This window comes from Oncorhynchus kisutch, linkage group LG12, assembly GCF_002021735.2.
Source record: "Oncorhynchus kisutch isolate 150728-3 linkage group LG12, Okis_V2, whole genome shotgun sequence".
Lineage (NCBI taxonomy): Eukaryota > Metazoa > Chordata > Actinopteri > Salmoniformes > Salmonidae > Oncorhynchus > Oncorhynchus kisutch.
In genome coordinates, this window is record NC_034185.2 from 35,866,904 (window position 1) to 35,893,042 (window position 26,139).

Below are 26,139 nucleotides of genomic sequence, written 5' to 3' on the forward strand. Positions count from 1 at the left end.
TAGGCATATTTCCCAACCACACCCAGACCCAGCAAGGGACACAAAACATAGAGGTAGTGAGTTAGTTAGTTAGCACGAGCTAGTGAGGGAGAAGGGGAGAAAACCAGGCTGGGAGGAAGCAGAGGTGAAATACAACCATAGTATTGCAGCTGGTGTTCGGTGCCAAGCCCTCTGTGTTTGGAAGCAACATCCTGTGATAGAGGGGGAACCAAACTAAAAGCCTAGAGAGATCCTGGTTTTTCTGCACGTTATTTATTAACTCAGACCCAGCTTCTCAGCCCTGAAGGATGGCTGATCTAAGATCAGGGCCCCCGGTCCCGTCATGTGATCGTATTCATTATGATCTAAGAAGGCTAAACTGATACAAGATCAGCACTCCTACTCTAAGACGCTGGACCTGTTTTAAGAGCTGCCAATAGTTTTCATCCTGAGGTTGAAGGTAGTATATCTGGGCACGGATCCAATATGTGATGACACTTTTTTAATCAGTTCCGGTATCTACCAGATAGGCAACCAACTGGAATTGATACTTCAGTTTATTTCCTGAATAAACTGACTTGAAACGTAATTGATCCAAACCCTGCTTAACAGAAGCCCTCTGGGTCCTCTCCCTCTGCCCTGCTACCACAGAAACCCTAGCCCAGTATGCCTAAGTGAGGGGGAAAGACAGAAGTATGCGAGGTGTCTTTGCCAATTGGCTCTGCATCAATTTCAGCCAGAACAGCTCAACTAGCAGGCCTTGCATCAATTCATCCTTTCAAGTGATAAATTATTTGGGAAAACAATGTTGCTCTGTGTCATTGGTCTAGACTTGGCTGGCAGAGGGAGGGAGGAAATGGAAGAGTGGCTAATTGTTCCTTTGGGTTTGACTAATTTAGAAGTACAGTTATGCTCCTTATTCAGCCCATGTGTGTGTGTGTGTGTGTGTGTGTGTGTGTGTAGGTACACCATCATACGTTTTAGGATTGTTGTGACTTGTGAGTTAAGCCACAGGGAAAAAATTTGATTCCAGGGCCATTATTTTGTATGAAATTAACAACGAGAAACCATTTTGAAACGGCAAGCAGAAATGTGTTTTCTTATTTAACATATATTATATATATGACCCATTTGGACAGGTAGAAAGAGTGTGTGTGTGTGTGTGTGTGTGTGTGTGTGTGTGTGTGTGTGTGTGTGTGTGTGTGTGTGTGTGTGTGTGTGTGTGTGTGTGTGTGTGTGTGTGTGTGTGTGTGTGTGTGTGTGTGTGTGTTCTTATTCACACCAAAAAGTTCTGTAAATACAGCCTGGCCAGCTGGCTCCACAGGCAGGAGAGGAGAGGGATTGAGGGGTCACCCCAGCGCCAGAGGGAGTATGGGGAGCCCCGGGGGAGAGCAGACAGGCAGCCATTTACCAACCTCCTGGTCCTCAGAGGCTGCTAATAAACAGAGCTGTACCCTCTGGGAGAGAATGGTGAGAAAGACCAGAGCCAGTCATGCATACTGTATGTAGGAGCTTAGCTTCCTTCTGCAGCTGTAATATAGTATTTATCCTCAGCTTCACTTTCTTTTGGTTAGGTAGTTTGTTTCGTAGATTAGAGCTGGGAACCTCCTCTTAGAAGCGGGTATGTGTGCTATTTGAAGTATGGAGGAGGGTGTAAAAATGTGAGACTGCTGGTCTGCTATATTTAGTCTACTTCAACTGTCTGATGTGGAGTGACAGTTCAGGGAAGGCACCCACTTTGAGGCAAGACATGATATGGGCCAACCTTAAACTCCATAGTACCCTTTTGTGATTGTGAACTCACTGCAGTACAGGAGTGACCAACACAATAGAGGCAAGCCACTTCCTGGTATGACATCATGTGCCCAAAGAGCCCAGCTGCCAGTCCCGGTGTTTCCTGTTAGCTGCCCCTGTGGAATCTCCACACAGGAAACAGTATAACATCAAGAATCATGACAAGGATGTCCAGACCCTTGGCATCACAATCAACCCTCATCATCGGCATCCAAAGACCCTTTTAGCTTCAACCATGCCCATCTGCACCTGGCCTGGGCAGAGTGTGTGTGTGTGTGTGTGTGTGTGTGTGTGTGTGTGTGTGTGTGTGTGTGTGTGTGTGTGTGTGTGTGTGTGTGTGTGTGTAAAATATCTTCACCACCACAACCACTGCATAAACAGAGGTGGAGCTCTTCAACTACCAAACAGAGACCCACCACACCAGAACCAAAGTTCATTCAAACAGAGATTGTGTTTCTTCTGTTCTGTGAGTGATCCAACTCATATCTGGACAACTTCTCAGGCTACAAAGAAATACATACTAGTATAGTATCATATAGTATAGAATTAGGCCTATAACATGGTTATTATTATTGTATAGTGCTGTAACAGTCATTATCAGTATTTAGAATTAACATCATTTACAATTACCAGATATATTTTTAAAAGCAGCTAATACAATGACGTTAGACCTACATGTTGAATAATTGATCCTTAAAATGTATTTAAGTGAAAGGCTCTTCCCAATCTTCTGCTTACTGGCCCTCATCTGAGGTGGTTATGAGGACATAATAAAAGGATATGGTGAACTAGGCCTGGTCCATTCACTGATGGCTCCTGTTTATACAAGGGTCTCCATTTCAACCAGAATGAGGTCACCAAACAACTAAGTGATGAAAAGCAAACCTTATACTGTTTGTCTTTACTGTAGTGGGCTGAGCATTAAAGGGGATACGAGCGGTGACAAATAGGCCTAAGTCATTACTAGGCAGCCTAGTTATAGGCCTATAACTCCAAAGTATACTATCTATTCTTGATGACATAGGCCTATGTTTTGAGTATCACATTTTGTGAACATTAAAGTCCAAGTGAACTGTGTTTTTTTTTTTTTAAGTTAAGTGTCTCGCCCATCGTTGGAGAGTGCTGTTTCATGTAACAGGCCTGGGTGTCCATTCTGCTATGTAACACCTGTCATACCATGTCATCAAACCTTGCTGTGAGCTTTGAAGTCAAAAGAAGGACACCAACGGCATTGATAGCTGCTTTATTTCAGTAGGGCTACCTGTACAGTAGGGCTACCTGTACTACACTACAACTCCTTAGCCTATATGAAGCAGACAAGTATGTTTTGATAGTTTCTCTATGGTGTTTTTAAAGATGAAATATGTTCCATTGTTTGCAGCTACTGCCAGTGAAATTAGTGAGTCCTGAATAAAAGCAATCTTTGAGGACCTTATTGCAGAACCTATTTGAGTGTTTCCCACTTCGTGAGCCATCACCCCTGGACCCCGGCTGTGTCCGTGTCAACACGGGGAAATGTCAAAATGAAATCACACTTGGCACTTTGTCATTTCGAGAAAGACAGGGTTGCCCCCCCCAAAGGTTGTCACAAACAGTTAGTTTATAGTTATTTGTGTGTGCGTGTGGTCCTGTGTGCTTTGCTTTTATTTTCACTGACTGTGAGAGGTTACAAGATTGCAAACGTTCCATGACATTTGGGGCTCACGCTAGGCCCCTGCCTGCATGCCTACTACCACCAACCACGTCTACAACAAATGGCAACAATGTCACCGTTCTTCTGTGGTTCGTTTATAAACGTCTATTTGTTACGGGTCACGAAACAAGTGCGATAGAAAGTACCTCAACGCAGTCATACTCCACTACAAAGTCTCAATGGCCCCGACAACTAGCTTGCAGTTCAAATGTAAGTGTGGAAGGTGGCCTAGGCTAAGAGGATAGCAGATCCTCCATGGGCCTAGTACTGAGGTCTCTACTACTATAAAAGGAGTGTTGTGAAAGGGAGGGGACACATTGCACCAACATTATCATCTTACATAAAAAGAAACGGAGGAAGAAAAGAAATTTTAAAAAACTTACCCCAATCTAGAAACTCCAATATGTTTTTCTCTCTTCTGAGGGGTGAGTTGTTGCACTCATCATAAAGGCAGATAAGGATATCCAATAGCGTTTCCACACTAAGGCATTGGCCATTTGACTGAGCTGGGCCATCCAGGATCAGCTTTTCCAGTTTCTTCAAACGGACCTCTCCCGACATGATTCGAACTGTAGTCTGGTGATGATGGCAGTCGTGAAAATGATAGAAACTCACTTAAAATTGTTAAGCCTTATATTCAGGCTTACCGGTGACGAACAGAAGTTAGTCTAGCTCGTCTCACCTTGTAGCAAAATAAGAAAAAAAAAACTTTGAAGTTTTGATCCAAGCGAGTTACTAGCGAGCTAAAATAGATCTATCATGAGCCACCTCTCACAAAAGGTATCGATAGAGTATCTCGGAGTTGTGCGAGACATGTACATTTTCCTCATTGTATTTAGTTAGCTAACCTATTCCCCCAAGACACATAAAGAATTCACAATTACCAGACCCTGCCCTGGCCGGCAGATTTTGACGTATTGTTAGCCTTATGAACGCCGCTGGTATTATTCCCTTTCGTATTTTTCTAGTCTTCTTCCTGGCAAAAAAATCCAAAGCAATGAAAATATTACCCGTGACAATGCAGTTATAGCAATCCCCCGAGTTATTATCTGTGGTTGTCAATTCTGCAGCGACAAAAAAAAAAATGCATCAACACTAGATCTGCAATGCTACAAAGCCCCAATGCCCCTCCTCTGTTGAGTCTGAGAATGGAAGGGCGAAAGGCTTAAGCTAGCTCGTTTTTTCTTTTAAGTCCAAATCTTCTTTTAAAAAAAAAATCATCTGCCTGGCCCTCTTCGCGGTTTAAAAACCATGGTTCGAGTATATGTCCATTGCCGTATCCGTCGAAAAGGCGGTTTCTCCGAAGGGGTTGAACGCTTTCCTGTCAAGAAAAGAAGCGATATTCTTGCTTATACCAGTCCAGGACACTGCCTTCCTCCCTGGTCGCTTGCCGTCTCCAACTACTGCTTGCTGCTGCAGGCAAAATCCCAGCTCATCATGGCGACCGTCACAGCATCTGCTGTGCCGTGGGGCGCAAGGGTATACTGCAAGGAGAGTCAATAATATTGTGAATGGAAACTGTGGCCGTCGGTGTGGAATGGAATGACACGTTTACGGTAAGAACGAAAACCTGGCCCTTCAATGGCCTAAGCATATATATGTTTTTAGGCACATTTATATTGAGCGAGCAACTTAACACTAAATTATTTCTTTTTTTTGGGATAGGCTACACCCAAAGTAGCTCACAGGCAGGAAAATGAGAATAATTGGACCTCACCAGAAGTCAAAATATGTTAACTATTGACTTCATTGATTGACAAAGATATTCATATTATCTCTGCATTGTGTTTTAGCGAGCCTATCAATCAATGTTGGTGTTCTTGCAGCTTATTATGGTAAATAAAAGTACTGCTAACATAATTGTGTTGAACTGTCAACATGAGAGGTATTTACATTTCAAAGAGAATAGTTCAAACGTTATGGGTTTCAACATTGAAAAGAGTTTTCAGAAACTATAACCTTTTATTTTGTTTAAAAATCTTCCACCACCCCTTTGATCTAGCAGGTATAACATAATTGTGTTATATTATTTGCCATTAAACAAGCGTATCAAGGCCCAAGGGTTGAAATAATTAAGTTAAAAAATATATTATTATTATTTCAACACATGCTCACACTGGGTCAAGAAAGTCCCAAATTGGATCTGATGACCTACTTGGAGCAATCGCGCCCCCTGGCGAATTTTTTGCAGCCTAAAATTCTCTGGGTGCTACAGATAACGATTGATAGATTTGTCAGTCATCCACAAGGTGATTAAAAAGTTACTTTTATTTATTTATTTCAAGTTTATCAATTTCATATTAACAATGATAAATATGGAACCTCTGCCAAGTGAGCATCTACAGTAGTCAGATGCTAAATATTGTAGCCTCCTCTTCAAGAATAAGATAGTCTCCTATAGTCAATGAACAAATGGAAATAAATTACTAGGATGAAAACAGTTCATATTGTTTTGAAACGATATTAACTGTGATACAAATTAAATTAATACAATTATGCTATAGCCGGGTCAATTAAATAGCCTATAAGACTGAACCATTAGTGGATTGTTGTCTGGCCCTGCACATGTCTAGCGCTTTCAACTGGCTTGCCTCCCACTCTTGCCTTGTCCTCAGACTTGCTCAATGATTATTGGCCTACATTCCCCCCACTTGAATCCTGGGCAGTTAGTTACAAGTAGAGCAATTCAGGTGCAAAACATTGCATTTCTTCAAATATTTGAGTTAAGGCAGGATACTATAATCGGGAAGTTGGTGACAACAATGTAATGTCATGTAAATAATTAGGGCAACAACTTCAATATTGAACTTTACACACAGCTTCCTTTTCTCATTTGAGATACTCAAAATAATAGGCCTAGTCTTCCGATGTTCTGCTGAAGTCAAGTCCATGCAAATGTACAGTATGCCTGTACTTTAGATTTGGGTAAATGCAATTTTAGGCATCTTTCACCATAATTATCATATTTCAAACCATAAAATTAAAAAAAAAAATGGATTTAACGATCATGTGATAATGGGTATAGAGAGGGGGATTTTGACTGTGTTTACACAGGCAGCCCAATTCTGATCTTTTACCCAATTATTTGCAACTGATCTGTTTGATCAAAATACCAATAATTGGCCTAAAGATCACAGATAAATTGAACAGCTTTTCTAATGCAGATGTCAGATGTTAATTAACACTACTGTTATGGATTGTAAGAGCTGGCCTTTGATTGAAGATTATTTGCACGTTGGGAGAATCAGATGTATCTGTGCTTTGAACCAGAGACCTGTCTTGGCTTTGATTGGGAAGGGAAGAGGGAAAGACTGCCAAATATCGTACAAGAGGAATCTTAATTTACTAAATTATGGGTCGAAGTGGAAGGAAAAGTTTTGTGTGTTTTGTGCTTTCAAGAGATCACTAAGATCCCTAGGCTATGTATAGGTTGACCCAATATATCTGGTCTGAATTCACATGTCTACTGTGGTGTTTCTAATCAGCAGACAATCTTATTGCATATTCCAACCTTGCATTACAAGCTACTTGTTTGTGTGAAAAGATCATACATTCACTGATGTGGATATGATTGTAATCTACATTGTAAATCAGTACTACTGATTTCTTAAATGATATTTTCATGCGTCTGTAGATTTAAGGATGTAGTGATTGATGTATGCAGACTTGGGTCAAATGTCAAATCCTTTGGAGCTTGGAGTTTGCACTTTTGGCAGTATTCCATGAGCAACATACTGGGTAAACTAAATCATGCCTAGTTTAATTGAAAGTATTTGACATGAACCAGGTCTGGATGTACCTATGTAGCAATACATTTCAGGTATTTTAATGATTAAAATAGCCTAGACTATAGTAGGTGCAGAGCATAGAGTGTGGTTTTCAGATGTGGCTAGCAATGGTCCCCCTGAAAGTCATCTGTCATTTGTTCTTCCTGTGTCCTCCTTTAGTTTGTCTGACATCTCTAAGCAAATAAGCCCCAATACACACACACAGACAGGGCCCATTCTAGGGCCACCAACCCCTCTTCTAATGTTTGCGTGACAAAAAAAGGCAAGGCAAATCCTGCAATGGAATCAGATAATCACCACCATGTGAAGAGCCTCCCAATCCACATCGACTCTTGGATTAACTGTCTGTTTGGCTAATAATTTTAATCTGTCGGAGGGGCAGAAGGGGTGGTGGGTTTGGAATAAACATGTAATCCCTTTGCCCCTCCTCCCCAGAGTCCCCACTCCAGTGATGGGCCATAAATGGGACCCTTGATCAACTAAAATGGCTGCCAGACAGACATAAATAAGCACACTGACATACTGTTGCCAGACTGGGCTTGCTTTACATTGTCCAGTGGAATGCACACGTTAGAGTGTGTAGACAACGGTGATACTGAGAGGGTGCAGCCCAGGTTCACAGGGTCAGGGGCTGTCTGGGAACAAATGTGCAGATGTAGACAACATGAAGATGAGTCAATGGAAAGGCATTTGTTTTTTTTTAATTAAAAAGTATTATGCAATGGTAATATTTAGCCTCTTTAAAGAAATATACTTTAGTATTGATCTAAATATTACATCTATCTAAAAGTGTTCATAATTAGTGATGATTTTTGAAATATCGGAACAGGATGCAAACATTTACTCCAACCAATTTGCAATCCTCTCGTCCTGCAAACTAACAATTATTAAAACTACTACAAATAAAGTAGGCTAATACATGTATGCCTCTGGATCAATTCACTATTTCCAACCCACAACAATCCAATAACTATACTGTCTTTAGGAGTTGTCTTACCTCAAACATCTCTGCAAAGTAATGCTTTTGTGACAAGCATCCAAGACTTCCCATTGACATTGAGCAGACTGAATTTGACAAACGCTTTGTATAAATTTGTAGGTTATAAATTGTAGAGATCCCTGTATGATTCTAGAGGGATGGTGTTCAAATGACCCTATACATGAAACGGATACAATACATCGTTTGGGAGATGGTTGCCTTTCAAGTATGGCACTTCTGATGTCTTGACCGGTACGTGGCTTCTAATGTCACACCTTTTGTTGAGATAGCCTATCGGTCCCCCTCCCCATCCCCCTCCTCCTCCTCAATGTGTGAATGACTGACTGGGAGGGCCAGGGGCTTATAAGGGCCGGCCCGATGTCAGAGTGCCACTGTCTCTCTCTGAGCTACTTTGCAGCTGTACTTCTCTCCTCTCTGCTGGACACGACACCCTCTTAGAAGATTTACGATGGATTTGCTCCGTGTTTGCGTCTTGTGCGCTGCTGCTTTCGTCACCGTCTCCAAGGCTTTTACGCACAACGACATGAAGGACGCCTTGCTTCAAAAACTTGGGCTGGATGATGTTCCGAAAATTCACAAAAGGGACTTGGAGAATCTTGTCATCCCGACGCTCGTTAAGAATAAATATCTGTCAATGCTGAAGCTGCACCACGACAGGCGGCGCAGGTCTCTGCCGAGCTTGGCGGGGATCCTGAGGGGAATTCGAGGAAATGCAGGTAAATTAATTTTACAGTACAGACATAAATAAAATGCTTCCTAAAACTGAATTATTTTTAATTGAATGTTGTCAGACCTATTTTTGGCATAGGCGCACACATTTACTTTTTTATGCCCTTTGTGCGCCCTCATTGTTCTGTTTATGCAAGTGTGCATTCCAACCCATTCATAATTTTATCGGATTTTATATTCAACACCTAAGCATTTCTATGTTCTGTTTTATTAGACATCTCTGGGGTGTTTGTGTACTCGGACACCACTCGGCAACGGATGGTCTTCGATATGGATACCCGCATCCCCCATAACAGCGAGGTGACCATGGCCGAACTGAAACTGTACAATAAAGCCCCTAACAAGCGCTCCATGCCCGAGAGGAGGAACCACCGGCCAGTCAACAACGCCAGAGTCTCCATCTACTGGGTAGATATGCTGGAGAACGGCTCTAACAGAACCTCTCTGGTGGACTCACGGTAAGATTTTACGCAAAGCCATGTCGTGTCCAGATCATTTCCGTTAGGCTATGTGTTGTCCTTTGTTCTTATCATTTAGACCCTATGTGCAAGGTTTTTAATCAACCATTTATTTCCTGTAGGTTGATCCCCATCCATGAGACCGGTTGGAAAAGCTTTGATGTCACTCAGGCTTTGCACTATTGGTCAAAGACGCAGCAAAAAACACCTATGCACCTGGAGGTGTGGATCGAGGGCGAGAGACCTGGCAGCTACGCGGCAGAAATTGCTAAGAGTGTCCACTTTACCACCCAGGACCAGGCGGACAACACCTTGGGAAAACCTGAGTTGGTCCTCTACACGCTCAACCTCGAAGAATTTGGGTAAGGCGCTCTTTAATATGCAGAATGTGTAAACATTGTAACACTGGTCCGGTGACAATTATCATACCTTTTAGGCTACATACCAATTAGTACAAGTGAACTAACGACTCCCTATTTGGTTTCCGCATAGGTCTCGAGGCGACTGTGAAAACAACCCAGATAAGGACACGTGCTGCAGAGATAAATACTTCATCAATTTCCGCGCGCTCACGTGGACCCAGTACTGGATCATCGAGCCAGCGGGATACCAGGCCTACAGATGCGCCGGGGGATGCAAGCAGCCCAAGCGCAACTATGGCTACGGGGAGAGGAAGTGTAGCATCGCAGAGAGCGCTCCGCTGCCCATTATGTACCTGGTCAAGAAGGGCGACTACACCGAGATAGAAGTGGCTGAGTTCCCCAACATGATCGTGGAGTCATGTGCCTGCACCATGGACAACATCTCCATAGTTTGAAGTTAAGTGTTTGGGACTGGGCAGGGCAGGACGCCTCCAAATGGACTTACAGTACTTTTCTATTTAAAATGGGAATTCTCAGGGAGAGTTGCAGGCTATAATAAGAGGGAGCACGGCAGATCTCTTGAGATAAACTAACCAAGCACTTTATTATATTTTGTAAATAATTCATTCATAAGTTTGCCTTTGTATGAATGGTATACTGTACCACTCAGACGAAACTGTCAAGATTTGGTCTCAGATGTTATATTTTTGAGCTGTAAATACTATGGATTTCATGATTAAATGTAACATATTTTCTTTAATTAAAGAAGTCTTTATTTTGTTTTTTTGTCATGAAGCTTGATTGGGAAAATCACACTGACAGAAATTTATTATTAAGGTATCCTTCCACCCAGCACAAATACACTTGGCTTCATCTAAGCCTACATACACCTTGTTATCCTTAGTTAGCACTGTATTTAGTTGGTAATGATAAGTCAACAACCATTATTTATCTAATGACATAACTTGTTTCAGTGAAAGAGCATTAGGCGGGGACTGTCATGGTTAAACAGGTTTGTTGAGCATCATTTACATCAGCTTCCTGACTGAGTGTGCTGGTTTGTTTGATTCCATTAGGATGAGCCGGTGGCCACACACAAACCCAGAGGCCATATTTACATCTCCATGTTTACATCTGGCTTAGCAGATAAATAGGACCCAGACATAGTCAAGAAGAGAGAACTCCATCGACAATCAAGGCTCAATTGCAGACTCTGGGGGTCTTGTCATTTTAATGGAGGTACTTAAGGCTTTAGAGCTTTGGCTAGTCTGGGTACACATTGCAAAGGCAATGCCAAGAGCACCCTGTTGTGTGCTCTTGGTTAGGAAAAGTAGCTTGTGTCAGCCACAGACTTCTGATATGTTAAAGAAATAGGCTGCTAGGTTTCCTCCTATATCACATGTTCAGATATAAAGTGAACCTTTAGGGACAGTTTCCCAGACACAGTTAAGCCTAGTCCTGGACTAAAAAGTACTTTTAATGGAGATTCTACATTGATCCAAGTCCAGGACTAGGCTTAACTGTGTCTGGGAAACTGTCCCTAAAGGTTCACTTTATATCTGAAAATATGATATAGGAGACCTAGCTGCTTATTTCTATAACATATCAGAAGTCTGTGGCTGACAAACTACTTTTCCTAACCAAGAGCACACAACAGGGTGCTCTTGGCATTGCCTTTGCAATGTGTACCCAGACTGGCCAAAGCTCTAAAACCTTAAGTACCCCATTAAAATGACAAGACCCCCAGTCTGCAATTGAACCTTGATTGTCTGGGTCCTATTTATCTGCTAAGCCAGATGTAAATATGGCCTCTGGGTTTGTATGACAGTGTCTGCTCCCTATGTGGCCACCGGCTCATCCTAATGGAATCAAACAACCAGCACACTAAGTCAGGAAGCTGATGTAAATGATGCTCAACAAATCTATTTAACCATGACAGTCCCCATCTGGAAACCTTCCCTTGGAGATGTGGAGGAAGAAGCACTTGTTTTTTTTAAATTTTTAATAATCATTCACTTTATTGATCATGTGACAAAAATACATAGAAAATATAACTGAAGCATCAACACATCAAAACATTGTCCAATAATTTAAAAAAAGATCTCAGCAGGAAGAGAAAAGCTGTAAATTACTTACAACGTAATGAATTAGTATATTGAAAATATTTAGTAATATACACACACTGAAAGAAATATATTTTTTGATCTGTTTGGTTGGGCTATTTTTTAAACTTACATTATTATGCAGAATACTTTAAATCAGTTCACGGACATCCATTCAATTTGACATGGGAAAAAAACTGTTCAAGTACACATCACACCTGGTCATACAATTTTAAATAAGCTAATGAAACAATTACAAAATGGACTGACAATTTTGTCTAATTGTTTTCAATGATCTAGCAACACAATGTTACAGTGGAACACACATCACTTTGACACTGCTGGTAGGCTCTTCAGCCTGAGCTATGCGAGTTTACACATGTAAGAGCTGACATTGTCGGACTACTCCGTCACCAATTCATTTGAACAGAGGGTTCACACACCTCAACAGATGTGACTGACTTGGTTTGGACCTGGATCATGTAAGACTGTTAGCCTACTGAGCTTAAGCCCGGGCATTAGCATTGAGAGATAAGAGCATTGGGCCAGTAACCGAAAGGTTCGCTGGTCCAAATCCCTGATCCGACTAGCTGAAAAATCTGCCAAATTGCCCTTGAGCAATTAACCCTAATTGCTCCTGTAAATCGCACTGGATAAATTACACTAAAAGCATGACTCCAGGTCTCTAACCTCCATTACACATACAAAACTCAATGTCTGCTGTATGTGTTTTAATGTCAGTCACTTCTAGTAGCAGTGAGGGTATTGGTGGGTATACACTGACATGTAGGCCTTTATTTGCTGGTGTAAATGCAAGCCGCTGTAATTTTTAAATCAACCATTTTCAATGTAGCCTACAACAGTGTTGAACACATGTGCTAAACCAGCCACAGAATGTATACCCTTCCATTAAAGCATAGTTCAAATTAGCCTGGTCCCAGATTTGTTTGTGCTCTTGCGAACTCGTTTGTGGTCATCGACTCTGGGAGAATCTCAATTCCATATGGCTTGCGTCCTCTCGTGTTAAAACCCATTGGATGAGAAAGCCTCTGACATTCTCCTCCAATGGTTGAGGGGAGAACAATTGAGATACTCACACTATTCAAAGCTTAACCTAAAAATGCCACACCAATCAACCAAAGTTTGACAAATTAAAGGAACCGCTCTTCAATTTGCACCTGAGAATCAAGCCTGGTCAGCACCATGATCAGTAATGTGTCCCATTTTATCAAGAAATATACAAATCACAAAATAAATTATGATATCAAAAGGCATAATGCAATATTTAAAATGGCTTCTAATACCCTACAGAAATGGATTTCCTGTAATACTGCTTCAAAGCACAATGGCATCCAGATGAACAGGTATCTCTTGCAAAATATCAACTCAATGAGATGAACCTGTAACATGAAAAGGATAGAGTTGTGTATTAACGGATGAATTACATAAGTAGCACATTGTGAGATGCTAACTGTGTAGATATAGGGCAGATGTTTGAAGTAGCAAACCAGCCCATTACCCATTCAAAAGGTACTTTAGGTAACCTTTGAACTCAAGTAAAAGTCATAAGCCATAGACTTCTGCAAAAAGCAAATCGGTTGTTTATTGTAAATCTACGGAGTTTAGATTACATGCTTGATGTTTTAATTAAAAATAACAAATTACTGTTTGTTGCTTATGGATTACATATACAAATCACTAACAATACAATAGCTACCATGCCTCTCATAAGATAATAACCGAAAGGAACTAAGTGTTCTCACTTCTTATACAAACAAACATAACTACGCAAGACAATATTTACATTTTGTAAAAAAAAAAATGTTTTAAAACATGACACAGAAAATGCACAACCCTGAAAATGTCACTGAAGCAGAGGGAAAATGTTGCGTTTCGTGATGTGGTATGTTTCTCAAACATGGGATTTTTAAAAGCATGTGATTTCTTTAAAATGTGGGGATCATAAAATGTACAAAATCAAATGAAAAACCCATAAAGCTTCAGCGAGACTCCTCTCCTTGGATGTGGAATGTTGCTCCATCGGCTTGTGTTTTTTGTTTTCAATTTAAAAAGTGGGTTCTAGAAAAAACGGGAGGGGTGGGGCAGGGGGTCCGTGGCTAGTGGTTGGTTACCATTAATGGCCACCAGTCCTTTTGATCAGAAAGTCTTTAATAGTATCCTGGCTGATACTGCTGGCTCCATGGCTTCTGGTTCCAAAACTGGGGACACAGATCAAGGAAGTTGGATGCAGACAATAGAAGACAACTCTTAAAAAGTGACATTAGGCATCACAATGCAAACTTTCCCAATTCGTGTTCTCAGCCTCAAAGTATACTCCACCATCCAGAATGTAATCATAATACCCATAAAACCTCGCGGTCAAACAGAGAAATAGTTCCAATCATTTTCCATTAATTTTTCCCATAGGAGATTTTAGAAACACTTCAAATAAGGGCTGTGTTTTGCATAGGCTTAACTTGGCGTGACATTTTGATAACCTTGTAAATCTCTAGGACAAGGTGACGTATCAATCAATATATTTGCCTATATTTACCACCCAAAATAAAATGCTAATTATTTGCCAATGTGGCTATCATAAGGTACTACAAATTCCATGATCAACGAGACTGACGAATCGAGGCAAAGGTAAGAATCTCTGGATTAACTATCTAATGTTAGCTAAATGTAGTAATGAATCAATTGGCAACACTTCTTGTACAAGTTTTAAATTGACAATCCCTGTTAGCAAAGGTGTCTGCCAGACATGACACACAGGAGCCCGCAGGGATTTGTAGTTTTGCTAATTAGCATTTTCAAAAATCAGAGTAAATAAAGCAGAAAATATTGTTAAGTAACCCTGGCCTAGCGAGACTTACATGGTTACCAAACCTTCACGCCAGTGTAAGCCTACACGAATCAGTCCTAACTTTAAGTGTTTCTAAAATCCCCTATGGGAAAAATAAATGGAGGAAAACAATTGGAACCATTTCCCTGTTTGACCTCTAGGTTATGTGTATTATGACAAGTCCAGTGGACCCTATAGACCCTAGCTGCATTTACACATGTAGTCCAATTTTGATCTTTGCCCAATTATTAGCAAAAGACCAATTATTTAATAAAGATCTGTATTGGTCTGCCTGTGTAAACACAGCCACAGTGTGAGAAAAATAAAATAAAAAAATGGGAGAACCTTCAATTGTTTTACAAGGCTAACAAGCTAGGATTTGCCCTTTAAAACTCAAGACGGAGACTCACCCCTTGCTGCCAGCTCTGGTTGAAGGCCTGAGCCTTGTCCATGCCAAATCCTCCACCAGTCCTGTTGTCTCCAAATCCGCCACCACGTCCTCCACCATTCCTGCCGCCCCCAAACCCACCGCTGCCATTCTTGTTGCCAAAATTCCCACGGCTGTTGCCTGCTCTGGGCTGGAACCCCTGGGGAGAAAGACAACAGACTTGCTAATAAATACACAATTGTAGCAATAAGTTTTTGATAACACCTTATTTGGATAGTTCCCTAAAGATGGTTTATAAATGTAATGTATCAACTAACTATATACCAACTCTAATCCAGGTCAATAGTTTGAGCATCTACACACCTTCTATAGAAGATTATCCAAATAAAGGCCAACTTGTAATTCTCCATTGCTGTGACCAAACCCACCTGGTTGAAGTTGCCCCTGTGACCGCCGCCTCCACGGCTCATGTGACCGCCGCCTCCTCGGCTCATGTGACCGCCGCCTCCTCGGCTCATTGGAGGACCACCCCTGTTCATGGCTCCACCCCTGTGGCCCCTCATCGGTCCTCCTCTTGGGGCTCCTCCTTGGGGGGCCATGAGGGCGCCGCCCCTGTTGAAGTTGCCCCGGTTGGCGAATCCACCTCTGAAGGCTGGAGGGGGCATGAACCCTCTAGGGGGGCGAGTGAACCCACCACGTGGGCCTGGAGCTGGGTGGAGGCAGACATGGACACATCAGTTAGACTGGGGTTGAATCTTAATGATCTAAAATCGTCTGCTCATCTCCACTATTCAATAACTACAGGATAAATGCAAGTGAAAAAGGGCAGAGGCCCATCAATTTGATGGATTTGATTTGCCTTCACCTGTCCAGTCCTATCATATCATTGCAGACAAAACAAGGAATGTTTTAGCAATTTAGCAAGACCTAAAAACGGGGTTAAAACCGGTCATGCCAAAACCCTAACCACCTGACCAATATGGCCGATAATCGTGACCTCCCACCTCCTCGGAAGTTGCCTCTCTGCTGAAAGCCACCTCGTCCACCTCCTCTCTGGCCAGGTCCACCTCCACGGTTGAACTGATTCTTGCCTCTGCCTCCCCCCCGGACACTCCCTCCTCCTCTCTTGGGGGTCAAAGACCCCTGGTTGGGCTTCTTCTCAGCCGGCAGGGCCGCCTTGCTCTCCTCCTTGTACTGCTCCACCAGCTTGGCGGCATCCTCCTTCTGCAGCTCAGCGTAGCTCACCACAGCGAAGCTCTCGCCTTCCTCTGGCAGGGTGAAGAATCCTGCACAGGGGAAAGAGTCAAGGAGATGGTGTGGTTACGAAGACAGCTTATGAACACCATCTTATGATGTCCTTCGTAGCAAAAACTAGATTTCTAGTGCTGCTGTGAAAGCTACGGTGTTCCTCCCACCAGGCCCAGAGGCAGGGGTACAGCCCCTGACCCAGGGTTTAGGAGAGAGGGTCACTCTGCCCCCCTGATATGGCCACTTGTGACACAGACAGCCACGAGTGGGCAAAGCTTAGAGGGGGCTAGCCATGCTAACCAAAATAGTTTTAGGCAGAATATATACAAGTGTACGTGTGCGGGTAACCTTACTCTATTACTACAAACTTTCTGAAGGCTTTTGGATTAGTGCTAAAGACGTGAAGTCGCTAGCTTTTTAGCACTACTTTTAACAGTTTTTATTAGTGAAGTAGCTCAGCTCACGGTGTTACCTTTCATTTTGAGGAGAGCGTGCTCGGGCACGTCTTTCCCGTCGCTCTCGGCCTTCTTCTGGGCCCTCTCCTTGTAGTCGTCGTCTGAGGGACAGACCACCACAGCCTTCCGCTGGTACCCAGCAAATAGACACATCTTCCTCTTTTGGCCCGGGGCAGACAGGTTGGTCTGGGCAGAGGAAGGGGGAATTACTTATCATAAATAATGATGATTTGGACTGCTTTGTTGGCATCGAAGACCTGCCTACACTATATAATGATGTACTCATGTGTATGAGACTATTCTATGTGTATCCAAACATCTACTTTCCTATTCACAATAAGTACTAAAGGTCAGTGTTCGCGACTTGTAAGAAATCGGCTGTGATGGAATGCGATTGAATATCAAGCCTTACGTGGTCCAGGATATAGTTCCTCTTTTTGCGAGCAGCGATCTCAATGAACTTGCCCAGGAAGAGAGGTGCACGCTGGGAAATGGCCGTGAGCTTTGTTGTGTCCTTCGCCTGACGCTTCAAACTGCCAATCTACATATGAAAATTAATGGCAAAAAGAGACTAATAAGATTGATGCAGGACAGGATATACACCTACAGTGCCAAATGACCAGGGACTACATATACAACAATTAGGATAGGACTGAACATTTAGCTCACAAACTAAACTGACAGACAACTAGGACCTCATTCTAAGATGGGTGCAGAGAACTTACTCTAAAATACCAAGGGCCACAAACACCATGACTAAGTACAACACTGACCATCATCTTCTCCACGATGGTGTCGCTACCCAGGATGTAATATTTCCCAGGGTTCTCCTGGATATGCTTGTTGACCCAGGTGCTCTTTCCTGAGCCAGGCAGGCCCACCATCGCAATCACCTACAACGACACACATACGCAACAGATCAGTAAGTGGTGGAAGAAGTTATGCTCGTAAAATAATCAACATTAGTTTGAGGAAAAGGGCCCTAGAAATATGTGAATCATTATCTGATACACATTTTACTAGCTGTTTATTCTGAAATATACAGGTTGAGCTTATGGATAGATCACATTGCTAGAGAGGCCCTTGTGTCAAACAAATCACTGCCAGTGATGTTTTGGGTTGCCATAGTTACCTCGCAGTCCTTCTTGGTGTCAGGTGCCTTGGGTCCGCGGACACGGTCGTCCATGGTGACCTGCTGCAGGAAGGTGTAGCCCTCTGGCTGGGGGAAGTAGGGCGTGTCCATCTGGCCAAAGTTAAACTCCACTGCACAATTGTGGCAGATGACGTGGGGGAAGAGCGCTTTCCCTACTAGGGACTCCTTACTGGCAAGGAAGGCAACCACTGGCTCATTACCGTTCTTAGAAAAGGACATCTCCACCTCCTCACCTTCAAAGTTCTGCAATAGAACATTTTACAGCTTGTAGTTTCAATGTACAAAATATAACATGGCCCATTGAAAATGTGAGGTGCTAATGAGGAAGTTATCACCCCACACTTAGAATCCCCAAACACAAATACTGGTTGGTTTTTGATGGGTTTTTGTGGACATAGATTACCTTCTGAACAGAAGACTTTGAAGAGAGCTTACATCACTGACCATATTTTTTAATAAATGACATCTAAATGCTTTGTTTTTTTGGGACAGGCCTCAGTGACGAGGAACTCGACACCACATGCAAGTCTGAACATTCATTTTAAATCGGCCTGTGCGTTGAGAATATTACGTTATTGCAATTAGTAAGGCTAAATTAAGAAAGATCTTACAATGAGGCAGCAGATGACGTCATTCTCATCATAAGTCTCCCCGAAATCTTCAGTCACGCAATTGGTGGTTTTCTTGCCTTTGCCAGAGTAGGCATAGGAATGCTCCTCCTCACCTGCAATGACATAACTCACGTCAGACACGATACACACAGCTGACTAGGTGATGTAACTAAAACTAGGATTTTGTCATATAAATTTGGTGATTTTAGTGTTTCTGCACTCATTCCATAACACTGCATTGTTGCCTTGCAAAATACAACACACAGGCTTTGTTCCAGTTCCATGTCATGCTCCCTAACAACCTCTAGAGGGTACCAACATCCCATAACAACCATTATCTTTTTGAAAAACAACAATGCCATTGGAGACTGACCAAGGAGCAGACTGCCAGTAGCTAGGGACCATCCAACCTGGACCTCATGGATGTCCATGTTCTTACTGGATATGTGTTTCACTGGGATTTTCTCAGTTATCTGTAGGCAGAACATTACATTGGTGATGTTAGCAGCAAATGGACTACATCAGGCATTTAATTGCACAACCAGCAGATGAAAAAGATATAAAAAAAATATGACCCTTTATTTAACTGTGTAGTGGTGCATTTATATTATAAAAATGGAGATAGACCCATTATCGTTTGTTATCCGAGGTCAGAATGTTATGAATTCCCAATTACAAATTAAACACAAACTGGGCTACCTTCATCTCGTAGCAGGCCTTGCCCTGGGACAGCCCGTATGAGGCTCTGCCCCCAGACCACAGGTAGGCAAAGCTCTCCATGGTGAGAGAGGAGGCGCTGTAGCGGTCCCGGGACACCTTGAAGTGCAGGTCGCAGTTATCTGGAACACAAACGAACAAAACACATTAAGTTCCCTCTTCTCGGTCCCCTGACACATCTAGATTCTGGTGTCATATCCCAAAATCGTCCCCTAGGCCCTATGCGCAATGCACTAGCGGAGATTAGAGAATATTGGAACGGATATAGGCAATATAGCAAGCTAATCTTCACAAGTGCATAGGGGCAGTAGTAGGGGCTATGATTTGGGATTGGGTGTAGGCATATTACTTCTGCACAAGTGTTTGTAGAGGGATTCATTAAACCCAGCCCCGGCTGTCCATCTACACAACAAACATGACTCACAGTTGTCCAGGCAGACTTTTGTATCATCAAACTCCTCATCTTCCTCCTCCAGGGGTGGCAGTGGAGACTTGAGACTAGGCCTGAAAGAGAACACAGCCAGTCAGTCACAACGTTGGAGAATTAGAACCTTTCTGACGGAACCTGAATGCAATCGCAGGGACGGCCATCCGGTTGTGACCTCCCGGAAGAGAAGGAGAGGTCCAACAGTGGAAAGAGTCCAGACTATGGGCAGAAATGGAACTCCAACATTTAAGCTATTGGAGCCTTTAGGTTTTGACAATCACGATGAAACAGCATCACTTACCTGGAGTGGTCCACTGGTGCCTTGGATAAAAATACAAAATAAAACTAGTCCCAGGGGCTATATTTCTTATTATAAAAAGCATCAACAGCCAAAAGGCCTCAATGTGGGCAGAAACAGTGTTTATGTTTTGGAGAATGCTGAAAGGTCATGCCGTATAAAGGGCTACTGGATATATTTAACTCTGTGTGGAGCTGCTCTCACTAAAGGTCAAATCTCACTGAAGCTGCCGCTTCATGTTCACGGAACAGAGGCTCGCAAGCTAGCTCCACGTAGCCTATAGGGGCTTCAACTGTGTGGCAGGGGTTCTAATACCCCAGCGACTGTAGTGATAAAAAGTTGAACTTGTTTGGAAATGTTGTGCCACACCGACTTACGAACAAAGGCCCTCAGAACCAGAATCAAGCTGTTGCCAAGTTTATGAAACTAGCTTTGAAATATTGAATAGGAGTATCACAACATGAGGATGAGTGTGTCCAAAGCATGTAGACTGAAGCATTTGCAGAACTAAACCCTGCCTCCGGCACAGGAGGAACACCATAATGCAGCGTTGCTCTTCAATCTTTGCAACAAAACAAGTTAAAAACCTGTTCTTGGTCATATTGCACAGTCCTCACAATGGCCACTAGTGCTGTACAGTCAGACGCAATGGCCTCTCTCAACATTGGTCAGACCACACTCAGACCAAGGAGCATAAGCCAGGGGTCATCCAGTATAGTGTGTGGTTTAGCTAACAGCTACGAGGGGCTCTGCTCCAGTCAAAGGATCAGCCACCAGGTGATTTATTTGTTTACACAGGCTAGTGACATTCTGAGATGACAAGATAACCGCTCACTGGATCAATGAAAACAAAATAGGGTTCCAGATACACACATGGGGGAGGGGGTGTCGTTTCCCCAGATACAGATCAGCCTAGTCCTGGACTAAAAAGTTTGTTTAATGGGGAATATCCATTTGAATTCATTTTAAGTCCTGGACTAGGTTTAAGTGACCTGTATAGTGAGAAAGCATTCCTGTAAAAAAAAAAAACATCAATCACACGGAATATAATGATGACATGGTGGAGAGAGATGTGATTTGACATAAAAGCAAACATTTTTTTAAAAGACAACAGTGCGAGCAGGAACAATGAGCGGTCAGTGGAGAGCACCCATCTCCAATTTGCGGAAAAAGTGATACGTCCGGAAAAAAGTAATACATCCTTGTGCCCTTACGCGACCCCCCCCCCCCCATCATCTGCTACTCTTCCAGGAGTTTTTTTTAGCAGCTTTGCGTCACCCTATCAGTGTACACAATAAGCCTTTCTGCACAAAGAGAGTGAATGTTGAACAATCAAATTCATAAACTGGTGTTCATTTCTCTTAATACATTATGCAGTCCATAAGGGGTGTATGTGGGCACTGCATGTGTAATAATGGTAAGGTTCATTTAAAAGCCAGGGATGACCCTCAATTCAAACATGTATGAAACTTACATAATGTTGACAGAAGTTAGTTAAGTGAGGGTTTTGGCGCTAATTAATGCATTGGCGCTTAAAGCCAATACAGTTCACATAGCTGTGATGGCTCTTCAGACATACCGAAGGCCATTTTGTCTCCCATCCTTACCAGCTGTATTTGTTCTCTTCAATAAATTCAAAGTAGCCCCTTCCATGTTCCTCCCGGCGTCTCTTAACACCCTTCTTATTCTTCTGATCAGCATTCGTGTCTTTGTCCGCATCCCCTTAGGAAATAAAAGAAGAATATAATGAGGTGCTCCTTTATTGAAAGGATAGGTCGCACTGTGACTGTGGTGGGGCTGGCCCACAGAAGACTAACTTGTTGCCCATTACATTAGGACCCCATTGCCTGTCTGAAGTTAGACAGAAGTCTACGGCTGTTTTGACCAGAGAGTAGGGTTGATTACAATGTAGCTGGTCAACAATACAGATCAAATGTAAAGAGATGTAAACAATCACGACAAAAATAGTAAAATAGGCACAATAACCCAGCTACGGCTAGAGTTATTAAAATGGATCGGGAAATAGACCATTGTCAATCAGTCCCTGATGTTGGGGTCAATAGTTTACTGAGGCAAGTCAGTGAAGAGACGAAACTGAACTGCAGGCTATCCTCCATTGACCCCCTTCCTGCACAATGCCATACGCGGCTAGCTTACGAGTTAGCTTGACAGCTAGCTAGCTAATCCTTGTTCATTCAGTTACTGTTTACACAATGTTTGTTTTAGCTAGCTACATTTCTACTATGACCAGTTTATTGGAACCCGTTTGTAGACGCATTTAGAATACTCTTGAGTAGTAGTTAGAACCACGAGCCTACCAAAACCAGCACCTGTCGAATTTTGTCCACTGTCTGCTAGCGTCGCGAGTTAGCTATCCTAGTTAGCAAGCATTCTTTTGTGTAGTTGCTAGCTATGCTATCTAGCTAGGCTAACCAACCAAACAGAAAAAAGTACGTATAGGGTGAGCCCAATAGTGTTCTTCGTGTAGTAGGACCAAGTTAAACAATATTTACATAATTTTCTAGCTACACTAACCTTAACTAGCTAACAAATATACATCGAAACCAATTTCGCGAACGCACCCGACATATTATAGGCTAACGACGTTAGCAAAAACATGTGACACCCAGCCCAATCATTTTCGAATGGAACCAGCGACTCACCCTCTGCTGGATGGTCTCCAGGCTCACCATCTTCTGCGTCCAATGTAATTTTCTCCATGTCGTCCACACCTTCCTTCAGCATTGGATCCATTTCTTCCTCTTCTACCTCACCCATTTCGTCGTCCTCCTGGGCCGCGTTCTCTTCCTCCTCGCATTGGTTCACGACAGCGGCGTCTCCCTCTCCGTTTCCATTCTCTTCCTCCTCGTTGGCATCCATGCTTTCAACAACGGGGCCCCCGTCTTCTTCATCTTCCCCCATGTCCTCTTGGTCATCAGCAGCGGCGGCGTCGTCGTCTCCCTCGGGAAAGCCTCCCTCCGCGGCCTCCAGCCCAAGGGGAGAATCTCCAGCCAGGGCCTCTTCGTCAAGCGCGGCCTGCAACCGGTCCATCAACTCGGCCTTCAACCCCTTGTCCGACAGCTGACGCTTTTTCAGCTCGTCCTTCAACTCGTTTACTTTCAGTTTTTTTACGTTAATTGAACTCATTTTGATATATGTATAAAACACTAAACTGAAACACGCTGTTAAAACAAAGTAAAATTACAACAAAGACGGGAAATTCTGTAAAGGACGCTATGCAAGTTCACGTATTTTTAACTGCGCCAAATGGCAGTAGCGTTAATAGTCCTTTTCACTGGCAGAAGGGGTTGTGGGCGCCAAAGCGAGCAAACCCCTCCCGTATTCTCCACCTTCTTCTATGATATAATGGCGGTCTGCAAACCAACATTATAGGTGCATACCGCCACCCACTGTTTTGGAATGTGTGGTCAATCACGGTTTACAACATTTCTAAATCCTCCTAACACAGTACTTCTGAGAAAATAAAAAAAGAGCCCTACTAACTTCTAATAGACCTCCCCATCCCCCAAATCCCTTCCAACCACCCAACGGTCAATGACCCTACACTTCAATCTTTCCCTCTCTTCAACATACTTACAACAATATAACAACACATGCTCCACCATTTCATCGGCCGCACACTCCAGACACAAACCATTCACATGCTTGCCAGCCCGATGTAATGACGAGTTCAATGTATAATGTCCTAAGCACAATTGAGCAAACACCACCACCACTTCCTTCCTAATCTGACCTTTGAGTCTTGGTCCACCAACCTGTCATTGGAGGGCATATAAATGCCTGCCCTTGGGCTTAGAATCCCATCTCTTCTACCACACATGGCTCTGATCTTACATTTGGCCTCACCTCTACCCAGTGGAACATTAATATAAGTTATATCTAATTTCAAAGCTCTTTTGGCTAACTGGTCTACAATTCCACTCCCTTCCACAACCAAATGTGCTGGGACCCAGCAGATTCTCACATGAATGCCTCCAATAGTAGGTGACTCCTATTAGATTTACCTGATGATAAACTATTTAATACCGACAGAGAATCTGAGCATATTATAATTCTTACAGGTTGTACGTCCTCCACCCACTGGAGGGCAACTACTATCGCCAACAGTTCAACTGAGTATACTGTTAGTCTTCTACCCCTCCCGTATTGTTCTTATTTTTGTGCGTTTCCGGCAGACTAGATGCTGTATTGCTGCCTTTCTCAGGTCGGAGTGCGAATTACACATTTAAGTATCTAATAGCCTCACACCCGTAGGTGCCAGCCGGTGGAATAGAGAAATGAGAACAGCTTCCTTGCTATTTCGCTCTGCCTGTCATGTGGGCCCAGAATTGTTACAAGCAAAAATGAGGTTACTCCCAACTCAGCCAGCTCACAGAAAAATGTCCTCCTGTCCTCAGCATATCACCACAGTCTCTACCTCCCCACATTCCTCACTTCCCATCTGGATGTTTCCCGAATAACAATAACTCACTTCCCAATCCACAATAACCCCATCCCTCTTTTCACTCCCCAGATACCTACTGACCTTCCTCACACAATTCTGGATAGAGAAATACTGCCTTCCCCGCTATCTCCCATTCACGTTGCCACTCCTAGGTCAACTCCTTTGCTATGATGCTCCTCCATTCCATCCCCCCTAACAGGACCACCACATCTACCTCCTCCCTCTTCAGAGCTGCCTTATTTCATTTGTTTTGATGTGATGTATACGGTGATGATTTATGTCGTTAGTTGTAGTTGAGGACTTAGTAAGAGTTGATACGCTTTAAAGTTTAAACACCCCAGCCATCCTACAATCTAAACTTGATGCCCTCAATCTCACACAAATTATCAATGAACCTACCAGGTACCTCCCCAAAGCCTTAAACACGGGCACCCTCATAGATATCATCCTAACCAACTTCCCCTCTAAATACACCTCTGCTGTCTTCAACCAAGATCTCAGCGATCACTGCCTCATTGCCTGCATCCGTAATGGGTCAGCGGTCAAACGACCTCCACTCATCACTGTAAAACGCTCCCTGAAACACTTCTGCGAGCAGGCCTTTCTAATCGACCTGGCAGGGGGATCCTGGAAGGATATTGATCTCATCCCGTCAGTAGAGGATGCCTGGTTATTTTTTTTAAATGCCTTCCTAACCATCTTAAATAAACATGCCCCATTCAAGAAATTTAGTACCAGGAACAGATATAGCCCTTGGTTCTCCCCAGACCTGACTGCCCTTAACCAACACAAAAACATCCTATGGCGTTCTGCATTAGCATCGAACAGCCCCCGTGATATGCAGCTGTTCAGGGAAGCTAGAAACCATTATACACAGGCAGTTAGAAAAGCCAAGGCTAGCTTTTTCAAGCAGAAATTTGCTTCCTGCAACACTAACTCAAAAAAGTTCTGGGACACTGTAAAGTCCATGGAGAATAAGAACACCTCCTCCCAGCTGCCCACTGCACTGAAGATAGGAAACACTGTCACCACTGATAAATCCACCATAATTGAGAATTTCAATAAGCATTTTTCTACGGCTGGCCATGCTTTCCACCTGGCTACTCCTACCCCGGACAACTGCACTGCACCCCCAACAGCAACTCGCCCAAGCCTTCCCCATTTCTCCTTCTCCCAAATCCATTCAGCTGATGTTCTGAAAGAGCTGCAAAATCTGGACCCCTACAATACAGCCGGGCTAGACAATCTGGACCCTTTCTTTCTAAAATTATCTGCCGAAATTGTTGCCACCCCTATTACTAGCCTGTTCAACCTCTCTTTCGTGTCGTCTGAGATTCCCAAAGATTGGAAAGCAGCTGCGGTCATCCCCCTCTTCAAAGGGGGGGACACTCTTGACCCAAACTGCTACAGACCTACAGTGCCATGCGAAAGTATTCGGCCCCCTTGAACTTTGCGACCTTTTGCCACATTTCAGGCTTCAAACATAAAGATATCAAACTGTATTTTTTTGTGAAGAACCAACAACAAGTGGCACACAATCATGAAGTGGAACGACATTTATTGGATATTTCAAACCTTTTTAACAAATCAAAAACGGAAATATTGGGCGTGCAAAATTATTCAGCCC

At 43.1% G+C, this 26,139-nt stretch overlaps 3 protein-coding genes across 11 annotated transcripts in view; 1 reads left to right on the forward strand and 2 right to left on the reverse strand.

The window, feature by feature from the left end:
- The window catches only part of cdc42bpab (CDC42 binding protein kinase alpha (DMPK-like) b), a 94,871-nt gene extending 90,318 nt beyond the window's left edge, over positions 1–4,553 (reverse strand). For all 9 annotated transcript variants that reach the window (XM_020496850.2, XM_031837469.1, XM_031837464.1 and 6 more), the window contains exon 1: positions 3,850–4,553. In XM_020496850.2, coding sequence (XP_020352439.2) covers positions 3,850–4,027 — 178 coding nt within the window. In that variant the 5' untranslated portion in view covers positions 4,028–4,553. The remainder of the gene's footprint in view (positions 1–3,849) is intronic.
- A 355-nt stretch (positions 4,554–4,908) lies between these two features.
- Positions 4,909–10,534, forward strand: lft1 (lefty1). Its single transcript, XM_020495992.2, has 5 exons — positions 4,909–5,022; positions 5,132–8,970; positions 9,198–9,441; positions 9,564–9,803; positions 9,934–10,534. The coding sequence occupies exons 2-5, from the start codon at positions 8,703–8,705 to the stop codon at positions 10,256–10,258; spliced, it is 1,077 nt and encodes a 358-aa protein (XP_020351581.1). The 5' UTR covers positions 4,909–5,022; positions 5,132–8,702; the 3' UTR covers positions 10,259–10,534.
- A 2,009-nt stretch (positions 10,535–12,543) lies between these two features.
- Positions 12,544–24,270, reverse strand: LOC109900938 (heterogeneous nuclear ribonucleoprotein U). Its single transcript, XM_020496851.2, has 14 exons — positions 22,711–24,270; positions 21,655–21,769; positions 19,747–19,826; positions 19,305–19,444; positions 18,979–19,078; positions 18,606–18,718; positions 17,974–18,237; positions 17,615–17,734; positions 17,254–17,382; positions 16,859–17,027; positions 16,143–16,424; positions 15,567–15,847; positions 15,161–15,337; positions 12,544–14,124 (listed from the first exon to the last, which is right to left on the reverse strand). The coding sequence occupies exons 1-14, from the start codon at positions 23,192–23,194 to the stop codon at positions 14,074–14,076; spliced, it is 2,505 nt and encodes an 834-aa protein (XP_020352440.1). The 5' UTR covers positions 23,195–24,270; the 3' UTR covers positions 12,544–14,073.
- Positions 24,271–26,139: the final 1,869 nt, after the last annotated feature.

Bases quoted from the DNA above. Each gene is read 5' to 3' on its own strand.
- LOC109900938 (XM_020496851.2), bottom strand. From the start codon at position 23,194: ATGAGTTCAATTAACGTAAAAAAACTGAAAGTAAACGAGTTGAAGGAC. The intron at 21,770-22,710 runs GTGAGTCGCTGG...TTATTTCCTAAG, and splicing joins TGGAGACCATCCAGCAGAGG to GGGATGCGGACAAAGACACG. The intron at 19,445-19,746 runs GTGAGTCATGTT...TTTGTGTTCCAG, and splicing joins AAAAGTCTGCCTGGACAACT to ATAACTGCGACCTGCACTTC.
- lft1 (XM_020495992.2), top strand. From the start codon at position 8,703: ATGGATTTGCTCCGTGTTTGCGTCTTGTGCGCTGCTGCTTTCGTCACC. The intron at 9,442-9,563 runs GTAAGATTTTAC...TATTTCCTGTAG, and splicing joins ACCTCTCTGGTGGACTCACG to GTTGATCCCCATCCATGAGA. The intron at 9,804-9,933 runs GTAAGGCGCTCT...GTTTCCGCATAG, and splicing joins CTCAACCTCGAAGAATTTGG to GTCTCGAGGCGACTGTGAAA.